The sequence below is a fragment of the Saccoglossus kowalevskii genome, chromosome 3 (assembly GCF_978046115.1).
Source record: "Saccoglossus kowalevskii chromosome 3, keSacKowa6.1, whole genome shotgun sequence".
NCBI lineage: Eukaryota > Metazoa > Hemichordata > Enteropneusta > Harrimaniidae > Saccoglossus > Saccoglossus kowalevskii.
This window is the reverse complement of record NC_140643.1, coordinates 13018143-13044073: the sequence shown is the minus strand read 5'-3', so window position 1 is coordinate 13044073 and position 25931 is coordinate 13018143. Positions and strand designations below refer to the sequence as shown.

The 25931-nt window shown below is 33.5% G+C and overlaps 1 protein-coding gene across 1 annotated transcript; it reads right to left on the bottom strand.

Moving 5' to 3' along the window:
- Nucleotides 1-1070: 1070 nt before the first annotated feature.
- LOC100366792 (uncharacterized) lies at nucleotides 1071-25931 on the bottom strand. Its single transcript, XM_085496776.1, has 13 exons — nucleotides 25799-25931; nucleotides 25326-25492; nucleotides 23686-23809; nucleotides 16496-17512; nucleotides 14423-14488; nucleotides 9751-9895; nucleotides 9344-9498; nucleotides 6415-6570; nucleotides 5008-5133; nucleotides 4073-4251; nucleotides 3403-3481; nucleotides 3106-3302; nucleotides 1071-2573 (listed from the first exon to the last, which is right to left on the bottom strand). Exons 4-13 carry the CDS (start codon nucleotides 17510-17512, stop codon nucleotides 2372-2374), a joined length of 2322 nt encoding a protein of 773 aa, XP_085352902.1. The 5' UTR covers nucleotides 23686-23809; nucleotides 25326-25492; nucleotides 25799-25931; the 3' UTR covers nucleotides 1071-2371.

The window sequence follows — 25931 nt, the reverse complement described above, 5'->3', positions numbered from 1 at the left end:
CACTACATGTGTCGGAAGCAAGATGTGCTTTACTTCTGTGCACAACTTCCTGTTTTTTGACATTGAAAAACGCTATAACCTTAAATTGCTCCTAACAGTACCACAAATGTGTGCTTCACCTTTTCCAGGACGAAACAATCTCCACACAGATAAAACTTCATGAAACAAAACCCTCCAGAAAATGTTGGATGATGCCGAAAAATGCTATTGTATTCCAAAGTAATAATGCAGAAATTGGTCCAATTTTAGCATCTGAATACACTGGTTGTGCTAGATATTGGGAGAGTGGAAAAGCTTCACAAAAATGAAAATGTAACTTTCGTCAGTCCCTTTACAAGCAATAAACCACTTTCTTTATTTATTGCCACCATGATCTTGTGGTGACAAGTTGCTCAATATTGAATATAAATTTCTGGTGACAGTAAATATGTTTGGCCTGTATTGTTGAAGAAGGAACATTTTTTCATCTAATCACGTCATGTCAATTTCTTTGTAGTGCAATTAAACATCTCCCTATCAATTCTTTTAACAACATTGTGTTATGAATAATCTTAGTGGTTAATGATTTGCATTCAACCATGATTGGAAATTTGCATATTGTAAGTCCCACATTATTTATTTGAAATTCAATTGTACTCTTTTGATCAAAGTCACTTATTCAAACATAAAATATTCATAGAATTAAAAATAAGTTAGTATGTCAAACAATTCCTTCACTCAAATTCTGATTGCAATGAGTTTTCAGAGAAACATCTTAGCAGTGCTAAGTGCCCTTTCTGAAGTGTAAGTTCTGCATTTCTACAAATGCATACTATTTCTATGGTAAGAAATATGGAGAAGCTTCAGGCCGTGTAGACAAAGGTATGACTGGTTAAAATAAGTCTTGTGTACAATACATGCAATTTGTGGCTTGTGTGCACTTCTAAATTGAGCAATTATTGTATACATTTTGTAGCAGCACTTTGAACAAATAATAGGACTGGTGTTGACAAAATAACTATACAATACAGGTAGAAACAAAAGACAGGCTGATGTTCTTTGTTCAACATCAGTAGTGTGTATACAATATATTGTTCTAGTGTGATGATGGCATTTGTTTTTATTCAGGTTCATGACTGTAATTACATTACTTGGTTAGATCCAAATATGAACTACAAACACCTGTACTAGTCAGGATTGGTGTCCACATAGTATTTCAATACAGTAACAATAAGTAAAGCAACTCTGGGACATTGATTATATCGATGAAATGACTACAATCCTGTCTTTATAGAAAATTAGATTACATGTACATGCATGTGTACTTTTAGTGTAGAGTTTGGGACAATATCACCTGCATTGAGCTGTATTTATATTCCATATCAACAGCATACGGGTTACATGTACAAAGTATATAAATCTCTAAACCATCAACATACCCACCCTGCCTGCCTGCCAGACTTTTCCTCACTTATAATAAGTCAAATTCAAATGGCTCTACACTTAGAACATTGAATTATGCGTACACATAACATCAAAGCAACTTACAAACCTATGTCGATATAATAAATATACAAAAACTAATAAAGGCCTGTCTGAAGCAAAAATGGCGCCCTCTATATGTATATATACATATATATATATATATGTCACCAGAGGGCGCTTTGTGTACCATAAAGCTGCAAGACTGAGACTTACAAATATATTCTCTTCAATTTGAGTTTAAATACTTTTCATAATATTTTGACTGACAAATATTACTAGATGCATTACACATATTTTAAAATTTGTGTTCATTGGGAAATTGAATAGTTTATGTTATGCCCTAGTACAAAAACATCAAAAGATGCCAAATTGAGTTAAAGGGCAGTGGTCGTTGCACCACACATGCGGCAGATACAGAACTCATGCGAACAAAGATGGCGACTTTGACAAAGCAACGAGTGCAAACTGAGGCGTTACCAAGATTTAACTAGGTAATTTCTTTGATGAATGGAAAGGATTATCATTAGAGGGAAAATCAATGTTTACCAAAACAAATGTCGCACATGCACAGCGCGACGACCACCGCCCTTTAATTACGTGTCTAGTACATATCCATTACACAGACAAAAAAAGATTAAGATTAAGTCGAGTTGAAGGAATATTTTTCTAGCGAAGCAGCACATTGACGTCAATGCAAGTGAAGCCAAATTCACTGCACCCCGACATATAACACAACAACATTCAAAATCACAAAAATGTCTGCATTCCAGAAAGGCAACATTTAAAAAAGACAACAGGAATTTACATTCATTAAATTCGACTAAAAGCACCTTAATAACACAACAAACTATAAGTACATACACCTTCAAATGCACACTCAATACAAGTAGTATCACTAAATTTCAATTTAAACCGTGGAAAAGTCCCACAATTTCACTGTTTTATCATAAGAGCCAGACGCAATCATACTGTCGTTGAACTGCAGGCATGTCACTCCATCTGTGTGATGACGCAGAGTCACCAGTCTCTCACCAGTCTCTATGTTCCAGACTTTCAATGTTTTATCATCAGCTGCACTGACTATTCTCCAGCTGTCTGCTTGCAAACACCTGCAAATAAAACCAAACTACTTTAAAAATACTTTATTTAGCTGGAATTAATTTTCGCTGAAAAGGCATTTTGGATGTTTTGTAATGGAATTTATTTTCACTGATTGTTTGTGAGATGAATGTAAAATATAGGAAAAAAGGTATATTTGCTGGTTTTTATTTTTACTGAACCATCCCTTCAGCGGAAATGATTAATTTGACGGTATGTGAATGTTTGGAATATCAACACTAGAGGGCGCTATGCAGATTGGGCTGCAGTTACTACACACATAAGCTGTGTTATTGCATCACATGGTTCCAGATAGTCCATCATTGCCACCTTGATTATTCTGCATTAATGTTGCAATGTTTTGTATTTTTTCAGATGTCAAATGTAAGGTAAAATTGATTGTGAGAAAGAACAGTTGTCGTGGAAACATATATGTAATAATGTAACTCTGCATGACAACCACACTTTGGAGATGCTCTATTCTAAAATGCAACAGTTGATTTTTAACAGAGTTATAGCATGTCAGATGACACTCATTTTTACCTGACAACCCCAGTATGACCTTCTGAGTTGGCCCAGTCCAACGTACTTGTACACTCTCCGGTAGTGATATCCCAGAATTTAATATTACTATCTAGAGAACCACTGATTATCTTCTTAGCATCAAACTGTAGACAAGTTACAGCGTCTTGATGGCCTTCTAACGTCATTAAACATACACCTAATGATATGTTCCATATCTGTAGCCGAGACAAGATAGTATTTGTGAATCTACAAATCAGAATTTGTTATGATATTTCTTAAAAGCGTTTCTTAAAAAAAAAACACGACATCACTCACTTTAATTGTTTTGTCGCAAGATCCAGATACAATTTTATCATCGTCAAACTGAAGACAGAGAACTGCTGCAGTATGTCCTCTGAAATAAAGACAGTTAAGTTGTGCATTACCGGTATATTGTAATTATTATTATTTGAATTCTTATATAGCACATTACATAAAACATATAATCTCAATGCACTTTACATAAAAATAGTTATAAAAAATACATTACAGTATTCAGAAAAATTAGATTAAATTATAACCAGATAAAAAACATCATTGTACTGATGTATTATGGTAAATTATATTGTGGAGATGAGTTTTCAGTTGAGGATTGAAAGCAGACAAAGTGGGTGCAAGGCGATGAGTTCATGGAAGTTCGTTTCAGAGCTTGGGTGCGGCAACAGAATATTCCCTCTTATATTATAGGGGGCCCAAATATTGAGACAACCAAGTTTGTTTTAGAAATCCAAATACAATACACAGTCATAAAGTCAAGAATCTGATTGTCTATGAAGCTTTTAAAAACATAAGAAAACACTGTCAGTAAAGAATTAAAATTCCGTCACCTTCTTTTGATCACCAGAAACATGATGAAATGCCAGTGTGATTTTTATTGAACATAATTTTTTCTAATACACAAGTCTTATTTTGAAGAGCACCCTCGCTGGTGTTATATATCTTTTACCTGAGTGTAGTTCTGCAGCGTCCGGTTCTAATATCCCATATTTTCAGTGTCCTATCATAGGAACCGCTCACAACTTTCTCATCGTCTACTTGAATACACCTAACAGTGTCTGTGTGTCCTACCATAGTTACACGACAAGCAATACTTGACCAGCTACTTTGCATAGATAAATCCCATACCTTGGTGTCAAAATAATAACAACATTAATTAATCGATAATATGAGGTTTTTATGAGGATACCTTATTATTATACATCTTTTCCTTCCAAGGATACATCATGGGAATGCCGAAATCCAAAATGTTTAGAACAGAATCAGCAAACTTTTTTGTGTGGAGTCTAGTCAAACCCTTGTGGCAGCCATGTCTGTTTTTATTATTAGAGGACACTTACGCACGAAACCATTCCATATTTGGAATTCACATTTTCTAATATGGTTCGATGAAAATACCCCAAAATTACGGCACACTGAACTTATGGCGTTACGGTAACAGATGTATAATAATTTGGAATGGTAGCACGAATAGTGTTAATCATGCACAATATTTTCAAAGCAGATTGAGGCATTTGAAATGATGGAAAAATATGTTGGGGATCTTGTAGAGAATATCAGATATCCAAATTAGCATCAATTCCACTTGTGTTTACTTATTGTTCAACCTGTCCCAAAATATGTAGAACATATATTTGCATGACCTCAAAGAGCAATGCATGATGGGTACATGCACCGAGTGGAAATGCACACAACCCTGTCATCAAAAATAATCACTTTCAAATGTTCCACTACACACTTTATAATCAACTTTGTATTGCAATTGTAGCCAATGTTGTGTATTTCAATATCCCTTTCAACTTGTGTTAAAACTCTGTGATTCTATTGAATGTGTTCTCATGTTTAAAAGCTTTGCAGTACGTGTTATCAGGATTTGTGACTGACCTTAATTGTAGCATCTGTTGATCCACTAACCAGTCTGTTACCTTCTAAATGTAGACATCTAACTGTACCTGAATGGCCGACTAACGTAAGTACTGACCATGGAGTGTTAGTACGAATATTCCAAACCTGTAATCAACAAAAAAACAATGTCGGGATTGAAAACAGTGCTTGGAAATACCTGGATTTGGTTTAGATCAATGTTCCACTAATGCCTAGGCACAATGCTAGTAATATCATATTCAGATTTATGCAAATGTCACACATTATAGGATGTAATAGACACCTATATGCCATTCCCTCACTATATTCCTAGGTACGATGCTAGTATTATCTCATTACACATTTATGAAAAAGTCAAGTTGAAGCTTGAGAAATAAAATACCTGTGTTTGTTCAATCGATGACTATCAATCAGCATTTTAATTTTTAATGTAATCAAGTAACAACATGACTACAATAATTATCACTGGTATAGTAGTTAAAGCAATTGTAATGAAGCACATACAAAACTTTAAAGAAACCAACGAGCTTTCACAATTGACTTACAATTTATTCTATCATATGTTAGAGTGTACAATAATAACTGATCTACTTGCAATATAAACTTAAATCTAATAAAAATAGTTTAATTAAAATTATTATATAATGCCAAAAAAAAAACAATATGAATGTTTTTTGGTCATCATGCATGTCAGTTGAAAAAAACGTTTTATAAATTTTTGTCAGAATTTTAGAGAAAAAATACACTTTATAAGAAAAATACACTTCATAAAAATTCTCAATGTTGATGATAATTTTGAATTACAAGAAAAAAACAAATTTAACAAAACAAATTGGCCAGAAACATTATCTTTTTTTTTTAAAAGCCTAGTGCAAACCAATACAACTTTCATTAGTTGAACATTTTATAAGAATCTTCCCTGTGACTAAATTTCATGAAAGGTACATGTAGTATGAATCCTTGTCTGAAAAAGTTGCGCTAAGAGAGTATTCAAAGAGCTTTATTATAATGTGTATAATATTTGATGGACTCAATTTGCATGCATTGTTTAAAATTACTGTGAACCACAGTAATTCAGAAAAGATTCAAATCCATGTATTTTTATACACAATTCAAAAAGCATTGGCAAAAGAAAATGTTAACACAATAATTAGGATGGCAAAACAATCACCAGTGTTCACACACAATGAAAAACATTGAAATGTTTATATATATACAGTATATCTCTCAATTTGAGCAAATTCAGACAATGAAATATTTCACATAATAATAACAAGACAATAATAACACTCTTTAATGCTCACCGAATTGAGTGTATTCTTTTTCCAGACATACAGGTTTATATCGGGCTTGTCATATGATAAATATATTATAGAGAGTGTCCTGTTCTACAGACAGGGTTCCTACCTTAATTGTCTTGTCCGATGACCCACTTACAATCCGTGTATCATCAAATTGCACACAGGAGATACCCTGTGTATGGCCTTCAAAAGTCCGAACAGTACACAGTCCACGTAACCAATTATGTCGCAATCTGTATCTCTCTGCAAATACTTGCTTCCACTAGAACAAGTTATAAAGCATGATTACCTAAATGTTTTTCTTCTTAAAAATGATTCAAACACAATTTTTTATTACTGTAATGCTTAATTTAACAACGGCATCTTGGCATAGATAGCTACACTGTTAGCAATGCACATTTCAATTAGAGAATTGAAGATATTATCATGAAATGAACAAATCTGAGAGAGGTCCATCTGAGGTACATATATGTATAATATTAAAGCAATCGAACTTATAGTTTTCAACAAGAAGTCAAAAATATCACTTTTTAACAAAAATTACAAAAATATTCATCAAAATTAGAGAATTCAAAATATCATCACAAAATAAACAAATCTAAGAGAGCTCTATCCAAGGTATATGCACCAAGTATCAAAGCAATCAATTAAGAAAAGGTTGAAAAGTTGACGATGGACAATCAGTAATATGAATCGCTCCACTCAACAAAGCTGACAGCAGAGCAAAAATGTATTATACTGATAACTGAAAAAAACAAAATACAATCAAATAAAAAACAGTGAATTTAAAACATTTAATCAAACCAAAATAATATTTGTCATTCTATAGTATATAACAATTAGAAAGACATATTTAGATTATTTTAGGAGATTTAGGAAAATGATGAAAAACTAAACATGTGCTTCAATACAAAGTAGATGATAGAAGGACTGTAGTTTGACCAATGGTTTAATCTGAGCTTATGTTGCAGACAGTACATAATCTATCCTTCCATTGGTATTTCCAGGGACTACAATACAAGTTCACACATGACATTTATTGACCAATGGTTTGATCTGGGTTTCAAGTTACCATCTACCATACCATCCACTACAATACAAGTTCACACATGACATTTATTGACCAATGGTTTGATCTGGATTTCAAGTTACCATCTACCATACCATCCACTATTCTGTTAATTACATCAAATTATGTATTCACAGCTTCTGAGATTTGCAAATTTTGCACTTGAGTCAGGCATAGACATTTTGAAAAATTATTCTGTTGACAAAGAAGCTGATCTCTGATTGGTCTGACTGTTAGGTGTTAGGGTCAGGTGACCAATCAAGTATAATCTTGTAATCTTAGCATTGACTAAAATTTTGTGAATCTACTTATCTGGTCAATTTGTTTTCTAAATTTTAAAATTATGATTTGATTTTGATTTTTCATGAAGGTTGAATTTTTCTCTCATTTTTTTCTAAACTTCTGACAAAAACTGAAGAAAACATGCACAATGACCAAAAACATGAGTATTGTTTTGTTGGGATTCATTCAGTATGGATGCATGCACCTAAACAAATTCTAAACACTATAAGACATTGGGAGGAGGGGAGGGGGATTGGTCCAAAGTATACATGTCATTCATAAGGTAGGTATTAAATACTAACCTACCTACAATATTCAAATCAGGAACAAGAACGACTCAAATTAAATGTTAACAACAATGACAGCAAAAAAGACAATATTTTGTGTATATTTTGACATGTCATTTCTATTATTAGATGGTAATAAAATTGTAACTTGTGGATGTTTTATTTAACTGTCTGTTACACCTTTGAATGGTAAGACAGCTTAATCAGATACCATCAGCCCTCTATGCATACGGGTATTCAAGTCCACATGCAACAAAACCTTTAGCCTTCTTTTCATTGTAACCACAAAAGTGTGGGGGTTGTTTGTAACAAACTGACACAAACAGCTGCCATTCAACATTGATATTGTATGGGAATTAATCACATAGCTTGAACAAGCAAATTTATATCGTTCTGCTTGATCAACTGTAAAAGTTAAAATTGCATTCATTGACATCGAGGGTATGCTAAGGAACAAAACAAATTGGAAGCACTGACTATTGTACATTTCTATTTCTCTCGTACGAACCATCAATAAATAAACAACAATGTATCTTATAAGGATAATTTACATAAAAAAAAATTGTATTGTATCATATGCAAAATAATATCATTTATTGCATGGAACTGAATTTTTTCTATTAGAAGGGAATCTTCAATAGTAGTGTAATAAACAAATACAGCATTTAGTGTACATTGGATAATTAAAATATACCGGTAACTAAATTAAACCTATTGTGCTACATATATATTTTACAAAATCAGGAATATTAAAATGATTTTGATATTTTGTCCATCCTATATGTATCAATACTCATAATCTATGTAGGTACAATTTATCAATATTAGCTGTAATTGTCTTCAGAATTGACCAGTTCACACAAGCGTAAATTGGCAAGTATATAAAAAAAATACAAAAAAAATAAAGCAGATTACAAAACTTTTACTAAATAGTTTTAACTATACAAATCAAACCATTTCATATCATAATGACAGTGACATTAGCTTTGCACTTTGAGTACATGAATGGGTTGTCCCAATATGATGATGAAATCACGATGTTAACTGAGGACTTTCCATCAAAAATGTTGGTTAATTAAATGATGACTGATAATGTTGGCACTATAGCTGTTGTACAACATGCATTCAAATTTTGTCTAAACATATATTACATGCATTGCATATGTCGCATGGGACATGTGTCAAACATTGTGTGTTTATAATACTTTAATGAGCCATGTTATTAGAAGATATTGAACAGTGTTTTAAATGAAAAGTCAAAATCCAGTAAAAAAACGACATTTAATGATTTCTTAATGTCTAAATATTGTGACTAGGCATACCTAAAGGTGCAGATTTCACACTCAGTCTTGGTAACCATGGAGATGTACATTATCATTGCCAAGGGATATACTTACATGTATGTAGGCTGACATATGGTTTATCATCTGTTTCTGCTCGCCAGCTCTTGATAACTGATATTTGGGAAAACGACAAAGTCGTCGCCATAGTGATGGTTCGATGGTTAATTTATGCCAACTTCTGCTTACTCTTGAACATCGACATAAGCTAACTGTGAAGGAAAAGTTGGGAAATTGAGATTTGGGATTATTTCATACTGGGGTACTGCTTCCAGTACAACAATAATAAATCTCTAATTTCCAGTATTTTATTTTGCATGAAGCTTAGGCATCTAACTGTGTATTATAACATCATACAATGATATTATTTAGTCAATCTGAAATTCCATTCTATGTTTTATGAGCAAAAAGGTGCCGGGAAAAGTCACCTCTCTCTTAGCTATCAATGTGAAAAGTTAATTTACCTGGTCCAAGGAAAGATAGAACATACAGAGCAAGCTGTGTCGGTAACCATGACAATAAGTCTTGACAATTGTGCGGGCAGCTCTTATGTAGCTGTTTTTCCATAGCAACTGACAACAAGTGCATCTGAGGAAGCTGACACTGTTCCTGTAATGATAAAATGAAAGATTAAACTGACAATTTGACATTTAGTCCAAACAACAGAAGTGTGTCTCGATAGACACTGTAACAGAAACTGGATATGAAATCAATTTGACTTCAGTTTTTTCTCAAGAAATCATCCATAAAAAAAATATTTTGTCCTAGTTAATAAAGTATAAAGACATTTTTCATAAAACAAAATATATATTTTAGTGGTACATGTAATAACCTAATTTTGATATAGACATCAATGTTACGTGTTCCTTGGGGCAGTTTTTCATGAAAACAAAACAAAATGGCTGCCCCCAAGAAACACATTCAGGAAAACCTATTACCAGAAAAAAAAATAAAAAAATGATGGATATACATTAACAGTTATACTTTCAATGTAAATCTCCGGGATCAGTGAAAGATGAATCTGAAATTAACATGTCGGACTTCTCTCAGTTTATCACTGCTAACAGTAGACAGAAGTCACTCAGCAATGGAGAATGGATACTTATCAGTATCACATGTGAGCAATGCATTCTGGGTGCCTCCTTGAGTTCAGTCACCACTACACTGCAGAGCAACTAACCTTTAAACTCAGAGTACCAAAAATATATATAATTCAATATAACTTTAAGAATAACAAAACTTGCCTCCATTTTCACAGACAAATTTCGTAGCACTACTGGTACATTATACTGTGGAATACTTTATTTTCGCTGGAATTAATTTTCGCTGAAAAGGCTTTTTGGGCGTTTTGCTTGGAATTTATTTTCACTGATTTTTGATGAGTTTAATGTGAAGTATAGGAAAAAAAGTATATTCGCTGGATTTTATTTTCACTGAATCATCCCTTCAGCGAAAATAGCGAAAATAAATTCCAAGCGAAAATAAAGTATTCTACAGTACTTAATTAATTGTTAGTAATTCCTCTATTATTATTTCTAATATAAATACTATACATATATTTAAAAAAAAAATAATTGCACTTATTGTCTACTGGATCATTTAAATACGTCTTAGTTTGATTGTAGACACATGCACCTATATCATTTTCGTAGATGTATGAATGCACTACTAATAGAGTAAATACAGTAGTGTATTCGTTTGTTGTTTTTTTGTATTTATTGTTATATCAAATCCTGTGATATCACTGTGGATTGGCTCTGTGTACGACATGTTTCACTATTAATCCTTTGCCCGCCTAATTTTTATGTATTTTTTCTATAATTTTTTTGAATATTTTTTTTTATAATTTTGGACCATATGAACATTTTTGTCCCATTCAACAAAAAAAGTGAAAATATATTACTGGTAATTCCAGCATGTTACTAAAATAACTATGTAAATATGACTTGTGAAAGAAAACCATGTAGATTCTCTATAGCTAGACCACAAAATCTCTAATACAGTACAGAGTTATATAAATATGAATACAGATGAATGTAATATTTAGGTAATTTAGTTATTAACTAAAGGTTAAATCTATATCCTTGCAAAATAAATATGTCAATCCTTTGTAAAAAAAAAAGAAATATATTACAAAGGCGTGTCTTTAATATACTATTTACTGTCTATTAAACTGTCATTTGGATCAAACATGTCAAAACGTAGACAAGATGTCTAATTACAGATTGAGAAGCCATAATCATAGATCAAGAATTTAAACTACATTTAATAGGGAGTGGATCGAGTTGAGTTTGGTATGTTTTTCTTTGGTATTACTTTTTGAGGAGGGGTGTTCCACATGGGTGCATTATTATACATTGTATATCTCCGACTAACAAATTCAACATTTTACTTTTATAGAAGGGGGTGGTGGCCACTGATGTATGGGTCAGGTCATCTACATGAAACGTCTTTCATTTTCTGGTAAGCATTGCCAATTTTACAATACCCATTATAATGCATGGGGTAAATATTGATATGATTACTCACAGTCAGTAGGGCACTATCAAGTCCCACAAAGTAAAGGAGCACATTTGGTGGGCTTGTCTACATCAGCTTTTGTACTGAGCATGTTGACTTTGAATTGTCAGGATCCGAACATTGTAAGATAAATGTACACTGTACCCCTTGGGATAAAACTGAAGATTTCTACTCAACTTATGAAAAACTGCGACAAATGCTCTCATGACTGATTGGTTGCACCCCCCTCCCCTCCCAAATGTCGTGGGCAGACTCAGTAACAGCAACCAAGAGAATTCAAAACTCATCAATTTGCTGCCAAGCATTTAGACTCAAATCTGAAATCCACCCGAGCTCAGCTAGGCATGCTAACTATGATATACATACACCTCAGCTGGTGGTAACTATAACTACCAGTATAATGATGAAGCCAAAAGTGTATACATGCACCTATTGCAATATGTTTTTGACCAGGTGTGTTCAGTACATCATTTTAAGAATTACAAATTAAGAAATTTGATATTCTACTCTAACAAAATAATGGTCTAGAAATGACTGAGATCAAAATACAAAGCAAACAGAGTTTGAGATATCTATTATTTTTAATGAATTATTTCAATAATAACGAACCAAATCAATAATGCATTCGTGCATAGTTTACTAGATGGTTGAATCACGCATTAGTATACTTATTACAAATTATACTTTCTGCAGTTTTATTTTCAATCACCCACAAAATTGAAATGTACACCTCAAGTATGCAACTGAATATTATAAGATTCATATCCCTGCATTATTTAGTAGTTTTAGGGATTGTAAAAACCTCTAGAATGAAATCAACAGAATTTGGATTAAAGGCTTACAGACATTAATAAATAATATATTAATAAAAAAAAAATGTTTTCCATTACAGAATGTAGTTTTTATTTCTACCATTTGTTGAATTTGAGAAAAAAAAAAGCATGAAAGCACCATGCAAAATATGTACGTGTATGATATTAATTCCTGAAAAACTGAACCGACATGAAAAGCCATGCAATTGTAAGGTTGCAAACTTGCAAAGGTCACACAGACATAGGAGACAGCTAGTAATATAATACATGATATATATATTCATTAATGCTTTAATTATTAATACAATAAAAAGGAATTGTTGAATAGCAAGTTAACAGGTGTGAAGAGACACAGAGTTATCAAGGGAATGTGTATAAACGCAGCAGATACAGTCAGGAAATTGGATATACAGTACTTTTGTTGCACAGAAATAAAGAACTACCTCAATGGCACATAACACAGTAATTAGGAGCAAGATATTGTATAGCATAGATAATTATCATTTAAATAGACGTGCTACTAATAGAGTAAATACAGTACTTGAGATTCATTCAGCTACTACAATACTGTGATTTTATATTTTATGTTTGACAAATAAATAATTATACAAGGTTTATGTGAAAATTAATCATGCTTTCTTGTGGCAATTAAATTGTTCAGAGATGCAAAAAAAAAAAGCCAAATAAAATAGGACTATGATATACTGTACAGCAACTTGATTTTATATTATATGTACTGTAATTATTATTTGATCTTCATTACAAATGTACAAGAGATGATCCTAATTAAGGTTTTGGGGGGGGGGGGGTTTAAATCATTGTGCTTGTTTTATTCAGGGACGTAGAGAATACGAGATTAATGCAAAGTATATGCGTGATTGCAATTCAATGATTGTACCAGAGGTCAATGCAATCTCGTAGTCCTTGTGATAACCTTATTACTTATATAATAAATGTGAGCTGCCAGCAAAATATTTACAAGAATCATGCCTGCACAAACGATGGAATTCAGTAACAAGATTTCATTTGCATAACATGATACATGTACACTGTTGCTTTCGTCCAAATGCAAGTACACGTGTCTAAACAGGAATTGGAAGTGTTCCATTTGCACATTATACTTTTACTCAGAAGGAAGCTATATAAGAGACATGGTTTAATGAGCTCCCACACAAAATAAATCATTGTCCGTCAATGTCATTTCTCAGATTAAACACGGAGCAAAAAGTAGCACTTTAAATTCATAGTGTGTAACAATAAAAAATATTGCTTGCAATTCACATGAGTTCCATGCATGTGACTATCAAAACCATGGAAATTTTTCGTGAACAAAATCATTTAGTAAGGTGTGATTGTGGAAGTAGATGACAAAAACATATGCAATACATCGGTATACACACTTTAGAAATATGCAATGGCTCTCGATAACCCATTTAAAACAAACAACACTAGATCAAACAAATTGAAATAAAACAAACATTTATTATGACCATTTCTTTCATCTGTATTCAGTACTGTAAATCACGTTGAAATAGCTACATGCTATCCTAGCATATGTTACGCAATGTATAAATTAACATAAACTTAATTTAGCTAAAGTATAAACAATCTCATTGTCAGAGTATAATTATTTTTATTTTAATTACACCTTGAATATGGATTAGCCAAATTAATAAAATAACATGTTAACTAAAAAGACGTGTTTTACAGTATTTTCAGATTATTACCCTTACCGGTATATTTATCTACCAATAGTCTCTACATTTGTATACATAGCAGTCAATAAAGAAGTGTTGTCACTTACCAGTAATTTTTTCAGCATTATATTCTTTTGTTGGTCATCAAATTCATCAAACCATTCCATGACAGTCTGGAAATTGCATTAAAAATATTCAAAATTAGGATAATTATTAAACAAAAGAATAATTCTTTTTTTCTTTCTTTGTATTCCCCATAGAAACAATATTTTTGTTTAATATCGCATATTGACAAAACATTGTCAAATGAAAGTTGTTCAGACAGAAAACAAATGGCATTTGCTCCCTGTCTCAATGGGAAAATTGTTCGCTGCTACACCATTTCCACTACCACATATGAAATTCAAACAAGTTTGTCTCTTTTTAAATTAGATCAATACAGTTTTATCCACTGACAAGTCAAGGTCAATCACTTCTTTGGATAACTTGAGAGAACATGCATGTGAGGAATATTGTAAACTGCTTTAATTTCAAGAGAGAAATTTCAAGGAAAATCACCAAAATTGTGTAGTACTGGTAGTTGTTCCTCATTTGACACTTACAATACCATGGAAAAAACTATACATGTAACATGCACCCTAATTGGCTAGAAGGTTAATAAACAGAGTTTGATAGCTAATAGGCAATCATCTTATGAATTACTTCACTGTAGTATTGATTAACAGCCACATAAACATCAGTCTAATCATTTTTCCACTAATTAGGAATGAAAAGAATTTTAGAAGCGGTATTTGTTTGCAGGTCTTCTAGAGTGGTTTGTAATTCAGCCACACTATTTCATCACTATGAGCAATTAACGCAATTTCGCAATTTGTTTGTTTATTATTTCTGATATTTTGTGGTTGTATGTTAAGTTTATTCGAATCTCTGATTATGTTTAAATTAAGAGCCTAAAAAATATATTTCAGTAAATCCAATATCAATGCGTGGGTCTATTCATTATAATTAGAATTGACATAATCGTAGAATATTGTTCGACACATGATAAAATGCAAACATAGCAGATGTTGACGACTTAACAACACAAACTGCGTCATTTTTGAGTGACTTGTCAGTGAAGGAGATTTATTACCTGAACAAATCTCTTATTTCAACACTACAATTTTGCAATATTTATCCAAATTAAATGATATCTCTTGAATAATTCACTACATCATGTAATATAAATAAGCAAAACTATTCATGGGGAGCATCGGAATGAGGTGGTATATCGCTGTATAGAAAAGGGCGGGTACAAATCTAACTATTGAAATAATTAATAAAATTTTCAATTTATTTTAGAAACTTGACAATACTTGGGTGAAATGAATGATCCATTCTGTAGGATAGAATCAACTCTAGCATCAGAGACAAAAACGATTATTGCATTACTGGGTATATGCTACTTGTATAGTTACCACATTTTCTGACGATAACGTAGTTAATACAAACTTTATACTGTAAAACATTATTTTTCGCGAGCATGTATTTACAGCGAATTTAGTGAGAGAACTGATTCGCTAATTCAAGATGTTGCTAATGACTTTGTTATAAATTCAAAATGGCCAAGGCTTGGGGATTTGTATACAGTAATCCGAAACATAAAAATATGGGGCGCTTCCTAATTACACTTGACAGTTTTTTTTGTCTTTATGGAGGTGATAAGTTTGCATTTGTTTTGACACGTGACAGACAATTATTGTGAAAACAGGAATCAACAATGACAAGAGAGATTCGCTAAATCAACATCTCGCTATTACGTTATTTTACCACAATTCGCTAAAAATTGCATGTCCCCTTTTCAGTATGCTACTGCTAGTTACCTCATTGTCTGACAATAATGTAGTTAATATATGGTAGAATAATATATTACAATCATCAGTTAAAAATTACACATCAATGGGGGTATATCATTTTTAGTGAATTTTCATGAAAAGTATCATAAATCTCCTTTAAGCGTCACCTTTGTAGCAATTTTTTTTTTAAGCCACATGTTCAATATGGGTCTCATGCAACATACATGTATACATATACTACATGACAACATTTTGAATACATAATCACCACAGACCATAAAGTGTTCTTTCCACCTGCAAGCTACCAGTTGTTTCCAAAACCATTGTGTAACTGATTAAACTCACCTCCATTCTGTTTTTGAACACAGGACCATCGACTAGCGGCAGGCGATGGGATTTCCTACCCAAACTTAGTTCAGTACAAACATTCTGGCAATTCTTGCATGTCAATGTATTCTTCAGGCAGGGATAGTTGTCTTCTGTGTTCAAGTGAGAGAGAGCTGTCGGGAGACTAAGTCTTGTCCTTGGGATATCCAGTTTGCTCAAAATATCATTCCCTTTCTCTTTCTCATCTGCATCAAAATCCTGAGGATTACTTGCAGATCTGAGATGCTTTCCCTTTAAGCTGAGAAGATTAGAGTTTGATAAGTCCAAGGATGCTCGCAGCGGGCAAGGTTTTTTGCGCGGCCAACTGTTGTGGCCATTCAAATTAGTTTCGGCCACCCTACATGAGCAGCAAGCTGGGCAGTGACAAGACTCCTCTGGTTCGCGTGAATTGCTTCGCTTTTCACAGATGGGAGAACACGATGCACTGGAGGTTGAGGACGTGGAAGAGTCGCAACCATCTGGAGAACTGTACTCTTGCTCCACAGCATGGTGCTTCAAGCGAGAGCGGGTAAATTTGGGGTTCTTGCTATTATAGGAGGTGGGTTCTAGGTGACGAAACATGGCTTTGATAAGACTAGGCCGTATGCAGCTTTGTGAATCAATCTCACTGTTCGGATATGATGGAGACCTACGCCTCCACGGTTCTAAGGAACCAATCAGTTCCCCTTCACTTGAAGAGCTGCATTCAGACAGTGGTCGAGACATCAATGGCGAGAGATTAGACGAAGTTGATGGTAAATCTTGCTCTAGCTCCATTCGTTCTGGGAATGCTGCAGCGCCTACTTCATCACCGATTGCAGCGCCTTCTGAGGTTTGATTATATCGATTTGCACGGCTTCTTCTTGTTAGCCAAGCTACTTTCTCCCAGACACGTGATCGCCCTTTAGCTCTTTTTGGAGGAGGTTTAGATCCATCTGAATCGCTAGCACCTCCACTGGCGTAACCAGCAGCTTCAGCACCATTACTCGGCTCCATCTACAGAGAAAATTAAGCAGGATAATGAGGATGAATCTATGGCAACCAATACATGTATATGTACAACATGAACTAGTAGTGATCAAAACGAGAATGTTCGCAAAATGATCTGACAGCTGATGTGAAAAAAAAATCAAAAAACACATGAGGTTTGGACTCTATGGACGACATTATGTTAAGGCGGATTTAGATGTGAGCATTAAATATTTATGAAAGTGTATTTTTTTTCCCTGAAGGACAAACGCTGTGTTCCTAAACTGAAGATAATTGAGAGCTTATTTTGCCTTGAGACAAATTCAAACTAGTAGTGACACAAAAAAAAAAAACAGTTTAAATTATTAATTTTTATAATAATACATCATCTTAATGCATTTCTCTCAAAATAATGGCATCAAATTTGTAAACGTATCTAGTTTCACATGGTTTTTAATAATTGATATTTTGTTTTTTATAAAAGCAAAATTTTATATAACACACATGGTATTGTCAATAGGTGACTTAAACATCAACATATAAAATCATAATTTTAATCATAAATGGTATAATCCCTAGATTTCCAATTTCCAAATTCATATGTTCCTGTGATTTTAATTTGTTATATTCCACTAAAATAAGTAATTCAGTCATGTAGTACTTTATACAGCTCTACTAGTAGTGTATGTACTCAACAAAATAACAGAGATCAAAATAAGTCATATTTTAATGACCCAGTATACAGTAAATATAGTTGTTTGCTTTGTTTATTAGGAATGTGCTGCTAATAGAACAAATATTGTACATATATGTGATGCAGAATGTTACTGATGTTTGTGATTAAATTCAATATACATGTACCAATACCAGTGAATGGCTTTTTTACAAGGATAAATTTCAAAATTTTTACAAATCGGAGGGGGGGGGGATTTTTGAGCAAGATGTGATTTTTGTGAGTTCTTGTATAACTATAAATGTATGCACGTAGATGTCAAATAAATTAAACTTCGGACTGGAGATCTGTATAGATGCACTAAATGACATACTTCTGTATTTAAAGGAAGGTGGTTGTATATATACCGGTACACAGTTATGGATCATAGGCTGAAAAATAACTCATGATAACATGGGGACTCCCTGATACTTGCAGCAGACTCTACAGCAGCATTTGATTTACCGGTAACTCAGATATATTGACAAGTTGAATATAATGATTTGCATGTTTTGCTGAAGCTGACCTTCCATGTTCATCTCTACAAACCTGTGCATGATCGTATTAGGAAAAGCTGTATTTGACCTCACTTAAATTGAATGATTTGATTGTAAAGGAACTGGATCTATCAACTCGCACAAATTTTAAAATTAAACCAATAGATTTTGCCGTCTTGTATCACATAGTTTAACTGACATAAACATGTAACCTCGCATGTGATTCACCATGGAATTACATCATGTCTTGTGACTTTGTGATCCATTCATTCATGAAAACTCACCAGACCATGCGCTGTTGGATTTGATTTCGTGGACAGTGAATACAGGTTTATAGTTGGAATTCTGCCAAGGTAAAATGGTGAGGCGACAACCAAATACACAAACACTGCCTTGCAAAAATGCTTATAGCAGCTGGTGTTTTTGTATGTAATCTTATACATGTATTCTGTTATAAAATGTTTTGTCTATTTTTGAGAATTGTTAGAGATTTTTTTTTTCTTTATTGTCTTTAAATTGTAATTTATAAAAAAGACATTTTAGAAGAAATATTTTGCAGAATAAATATAGTCAACCTGTATAAAAAGACCACCCACTCAAAGTGACTACTATTGTACAATCCCTGGCTATCATATGTGTCACCACTGACCCCTTTTGACACTGATTTGGTCAAATAAGCATTTGTGCATTTGTTGAAAGACGATGAAATGTGATTCCATGGTTTTTTTTATTCCAGTCTACACCCAAAGAAGCATACTTTTATTTACTTCTATATCTGTTGATAAATTGTCCTAAGAAATAGTTGTCATATTCTCATTCACAAATTAATTAATCAACCTCCACATCAGGACACCACTTAAAAACAAATTACCGTATCTGCTTATCTTTGGTGGTCATTATACCAGATACCCCAGGTTATACCAGATACCCCATGCTATACCAGATACCCCATGCTATACCAGAGACCAAAGGCTATATCAGATACCCCAGGATATAGAAGTAACCCCATGCTATACCAGAGACCACAGACTATACCAGATACCCCATGCTATACCAGATACCCCAGGCTATACCAGATACCCCAGGCTATACCAGATACCCCAGGCTATACCAGAGACCAAAGGCCATATCAGATACCCCAGGATATAGAAGATACCCCAGGCTATACCAGATACCCCATGCTATACCAGAGACCACAGACTATACCAGATACCCCAGGATATAGAAGATACTCCAGGCTATACCAGATACCCCATGCTATACCAGATACCCCAGGCTATACCAGATACCCCATGCTATACCAGAGACCAAAGGCTATACTAGATACCCCAGGCTATACCAGATACCCAAGGCTATACCAGATACCCCATGCTATACCAGATACCCAAGGCTATACCAGATACCCCAGGCTATACCAGATACCCCAGGCTATACCAGAGACCAAAGGCTATATCAGATACCCCAGGATATAGAAGATACCCCATGCTATACCAGATACCCCATGCTATACCAGATACCCAAGGCTATACCAGATACCCCAGGCTATACCAGATACCCCAGGCTATACCAGAGACCAAAGGCTATATCAGATACCCAAGGATATAGAAGATACCCCATGCTAGACCAGAGACCACAGACTATACCAGATACCCCAGGCTATACCAGATACCCCAGGCTATACCAGAGACCAAAGGCTATATCAGATACCCCAGGATATAGAAGATACTCCAGGCTATACCAGAAACCTAATCAACCAATAGAGCAAATACCAAACCATTTGTCTTGAACATTAATATTCTAGACTACTTACTAATTTAAACAAGCAGCCTCTCGGCTGAGATAGCTCCGCTGTTAGCAATGCACATTTCAATTAAAGAACAGAAGATATATTAGAAAATGAACAATATGCATAGTATCAATGCAATGGGACTTGCTGTTTTAAACAAGAATTCAAAAATATCATTTTTCACCATAAATGATTGTGGTTTTTAACAAGAAGAAAATATCACTTTTTACCAAAAATGACAAAAATTTTCACCAAAATTAGAAAATTAAAGATATCATCATGAAATGAACAAATTTGAGAGTGGTCCACATGTAGTACCTATATATGTAATATCAAAGCAATTGGACTTGCGGTTTTTAAAAAGAAGTTGAAAATATCACTTTTTACCAAAAATGACAAAAATATTCACCAACATTAGAAAATTAAAGATATCATCATGAAATGAACAAATTTGAGAGTGGTCCACATGTAGTACCTATATATGTAATATCAAACCAATTGGACTTGCGGTTTTTAACAAGAAGTCGAAAATATCACTTTTTACCAAAAATTACAAAAATATTCACCAAAATTAGAGAATTGAAGATATCATCATGAAATGAACAAACCTAAGAGAGGTCTACCCAAGGTATATATACACCAAGTAACAAAGCATTCAGGCTTGTAGTTTTCAAGAAGAAGTCGAAAAAGTAAAACATTGACATGAACGACGAACAATCACTCATATGATAAGCTCCGCTCGACAAAGTCGACAGCGGAGCTAAAAAAGTGACAACATACACTTGTCCGCCATTTTGTCTATAGTATTCTCCGCTTTTCGACTGAAGAGGGCGCAAAAAATGATGACGTCATGCCAATCTAAACTAAACCAGCAATGCGTGTAAACGCTCCAGAGTTTTAAACCACGGATAAGGATTATTGACCGACCTAGTTTAGGCTAGCCTTCCCCTAAGTGTAAACAATATATATGTCTATAGCCAATGCTGAAATGAAACAATACAGTATTTGCAAAATATCAGGGTCAGAAATTATTAGCAAACATTATTAGCAAACAGCCGAACATTACCAAGCATTTATGTTCATTCGGCTGTGATTGAGTTTTCAGCATCTAAGTCTGACATCTCTAAATGCGACTTAACAAAATTTTATTCAAAGCAAGTCAGGGGATTTATCTCTAACTCTATAAATGTTGTATGAGGTCTCATGACATGCGTTGTCACAGTGTACAAGTGAACGTTGAACATGGAACATATCTCATAGCTCCTTGGCTAGTTATGTTGAGTGTGTCCCAAAGCAGGATACGAAACAGTGATGCATGTTGGGATTTTAGGCATTCCAGATAAAGTTTTGACATGCATGACTCATGAATACTGTACATTTCAATTCCTGGCTCATTCTTATAACATTTGTTAAAGACTTCAAATAAGATAATACAACTTAAATTTTGTACAACATATTAACAAACAAGGGTTGTCTTTCACATTAAATCACAGAAATATACTGCGTACACAGACTGGTTACACATGTGTACTCATAATAAGAAGTACATAAAGTAACCTCTAGTCCAAAGAATCCCTAACAAATTTTAAAAGCGATGCATGAGAAAATTACTTGTTTCAGAATTACGCAAATAATGCTAAAAACATTTATTGTCATCTGCAGTAGCGCACTTGTTTACAAATATCAACATTGCTGCTAACAAGAAACTACTCCTGGACCAATAAACTCCACCCGATGTAATCACAAGTACAGGTCTGAATGTTTCTCCACCGCTCGATGTATTTACACTCACTAGTTCCAGTTCCAGGGCCCATTTTTCATTTTACCAAGGATGTAAGTAGAACGTTTCAGACACTGTATTACATTGAACATGGTTTTTGAAGCTATTCAATTGCTGAGTTATTTTCATGCCACAGAATTTAGTAGTATAATATAACAACAATAAACAAACACCAAGGTTGAGTATACCACTTGCTTTTGCACAATCCACTTCATATTTACTCACTCACACTTGTGCAAAATCTTGTGGTATACGTACATGCCTTCGACAGTGGCTTATTTCTTTATTTTATCACAAACATCAGTAACAATCAGCATTTACTGTATACTTAATTAATTTTAAAATATCACTTACTGTAAAATACTTAATTTTCGCTTGGAAATTATTTTCGCTGAAGGAATGATCCAGTAAGAATGACATCCAGCGAATATACCTTTTTTCTCTCTGTTTTTCATTCATCTCGCCAAAAATCAGGGAAAATAAATTCCATACAAAACACCCAAAATTTCTTTTCAGCGAAAATTAATTCTAGCTAAAATAAAGAATTTTACAGTATTTTGACCAGAGACCCATCTGTTAAGTGTATGTATTACAAGTATATATATATGTACATTATTGTAATACATGTACTACATGTATGAGAGATTCTAAACCATGCTAATAACTTTCCAAACCATGTTTTGTGCCAACCACCAACATTATACTGTTTTAATATTTACTAGACACATGTGCAAATGAAAAACAAATGATTGTCATTTTCTAAAATCCCCCAAGTTAATTTTTTTCAAACGCAATTTAAATGGATGAAATGAACACCAAAACAGTACACACATCTGTTCTCAATACCTTGGGTGTATAATTATTGTTGTAAAAATAGAATGTTTTTTTTTTTTAAATCCTAATACAAACTGTGCTTCAGGTAAGCTTATCTCTCATAAATACCATATTTGCTTTAATTGAAGTACATACGCTTACGTAAATTACAGAGATTGGAGATGTACTCATAATAAAAATATATGGTGTACAGTATTTACAAATCTTACAGATTCAGAGACAAGCCTTACTGTTCATTACCATATTTTCTCTATTAGTAGTGCATTTATGTAAATACAATGTAGGTACCGGTAAGTGTGTCTACAGTCAAAACAAGACATTTGATAAAGAACCAGCATATAATAAATGCAATGTTTAGTGCAATGCACTCTTCTATTAGAGATACACTTCTAATAGAGTAAATATGGTCTATATATTAAATGTACTCAACCCAGGAAGTAAATCGAACAATATCTTCCCAAGGTCATAAAGGAACACAGTACGGTACGGTAATTTCTCACAATTCATATCAATTATAGCTCAACCCCCAAAAAGTATATATCTTGTCAAAAACACTAACTAAAATAATATAAATTTCATAACAAAACTAACCTTTTCATGGGGGTTGAATGATATAACCCTATTCACATCTCAACTTCATGGTATTGGGACAGCATTAACAGGTATAACCAAATAGAGGATCAGATATACCATATTTCCACTATTAGAAGCATATCTGCATTAGAAAACACAATAATATGTTGCATAAAACTTGCATTTATTTGGACTATTATCGTTACTTGAAAGTCCTCAGCAATATTTGTCAGGCATTGCTTGACTTGCAAGATATCAACCCGTACATACATTATTTCGAAATATTCAAACAAGGAACAATAACAACTGAAAATTATGTCCATTACATATATAAATGTGAAAAATATTGTTGGCAGGCAAAATTATGGTTTGAGCAATTTCCAGTGGTAAAATACAGTCTGTAGGCTGGGCCAATCAGGAGTCAACACCAGGTAGACTGCATCCCCCAAAACAAATATGGCAACCCTTTCATGATGAACACCAACATCGACTTCAGTCAACATTTACAAAATAGTTCCATTTATAGTCTTCTCTTCTCCACATAAAATGTTGACCAAAAATGTTCAAACTTGTTGATAAATAACTATAAGCAGTGTCACATTTTTGTTTGCTTCAAAATTAAGACTGAATTGAAATTCACAAAAATTCACATTATTGGGCTCAAAAGGTTACAGACATGCTGAGTGATAATTATGGATATATATTTACATATAATTTATATAATTTACATACATATCATTATATGTAAAACAACAAAGCATTTCAGAAAGTTTTATGTAAATTTATAAAACATTTACCTCCAAACATCCCTGTAGAATCAAACCAGCAGCAGAATAATGTTTTCATTGGCTTGATAAGCCCTATTAGCCATGAGTTTCTGTTTTCCCTCAAATGTGGTCAAACTATGCGAATCAAAGATCCCATCAAATTTATTCAAAACGCATCAAACTAATCATTCACAGATGAATATTTTAAATAGTTCAAGTTTCGTCACTACAGTTTGCAACAGAATATTTAAATTGTTAAACATATTCATTCTCGGGAGGCAGGATAATGCACTGTGATGGGTCAAAGCCACACTAACCATTGTGGAATATTCCATATGGGTGATACACATCTACTCTAAGGTGTTGTGATTGGTCAAATTATTTCCAACCTTCATTTATATTTCATAAACATGTTTATGCATATTTTATACAAAATTCATTCATGGCTTTCTTTGGATAGCCTGACTAACAATTTATTCCAACCATGACATTGACATAATTAATTATAAATATACAGAATAGTAAATTTCTGAGTTTAAAAAAAAAAAAGAAGACAAATTTTATTTCAGTCATGTTGGTTTTTCAGAAAGGGATTGATAACTTTCGTGAAATTTGGCCCTTAATTGTAAACCCCATTAAATGATCATTTCTATTGGTGTCAATTTTTCAGTTTTATATAGCATATGTAGAAAATATGTTGAATCAAATATATTCTAGTTTGTAAGGCGCTGATGAAAAATGAGGTCAACACATACTCCTACAACCTTATAATTAATCGTGTTCTAGAATTTCAATTCATTTTATGAACGCTATGTACATACCGTAATATATTTGTACTATCAGTCACGGTGTGTGAATATTAATAACTCATACGCTCATTTGAATACTTACTGAGGTCGGCGATCAATTCTTTAAAAAAAGCAATTACAAATGACAACAAATATATAGAAGGTAATAACTACTGCACCATCCGGCCATGATCAGTATCGTGACGATAGAAATGTTGGTAGAATCGCGTTCAGGTAAGTATATGAGTAGCTATACTACTAAGACTGCACCTGGATGGGGACACAGGAAATAGAATAGACATTGAAAATAAACAAACGAGCACACAGTCGAAGCAAAACGAATCTATTATTTGTGTACAAAATCCTCCACACGGCGACGTGAATGACGCGTTTTTACTAGCTCACTTTCATAATGTAAACATTACATGTAAATTGGATCACAGTACACACAGTAGCCATTGACTGAATCGAAAAAAGAAAGCAAGGGAGGTGCTTGACTGATCACTCATTATTTGACCTATTTTTCTTGACGAAATCGCACGAATTCAACTCTAAACACGTATATATGAAACTCACCTCCATTCTCCGCCAATAAAGCAAGCGACCGCGTTCCATCGATGGTATTTTTTTGAATCAGTTAGTATTTATGTTTACGATGCTGATCACGGAGATCGACGACCCCTGTCAACGTCGATGTCAGGTCAAGCTT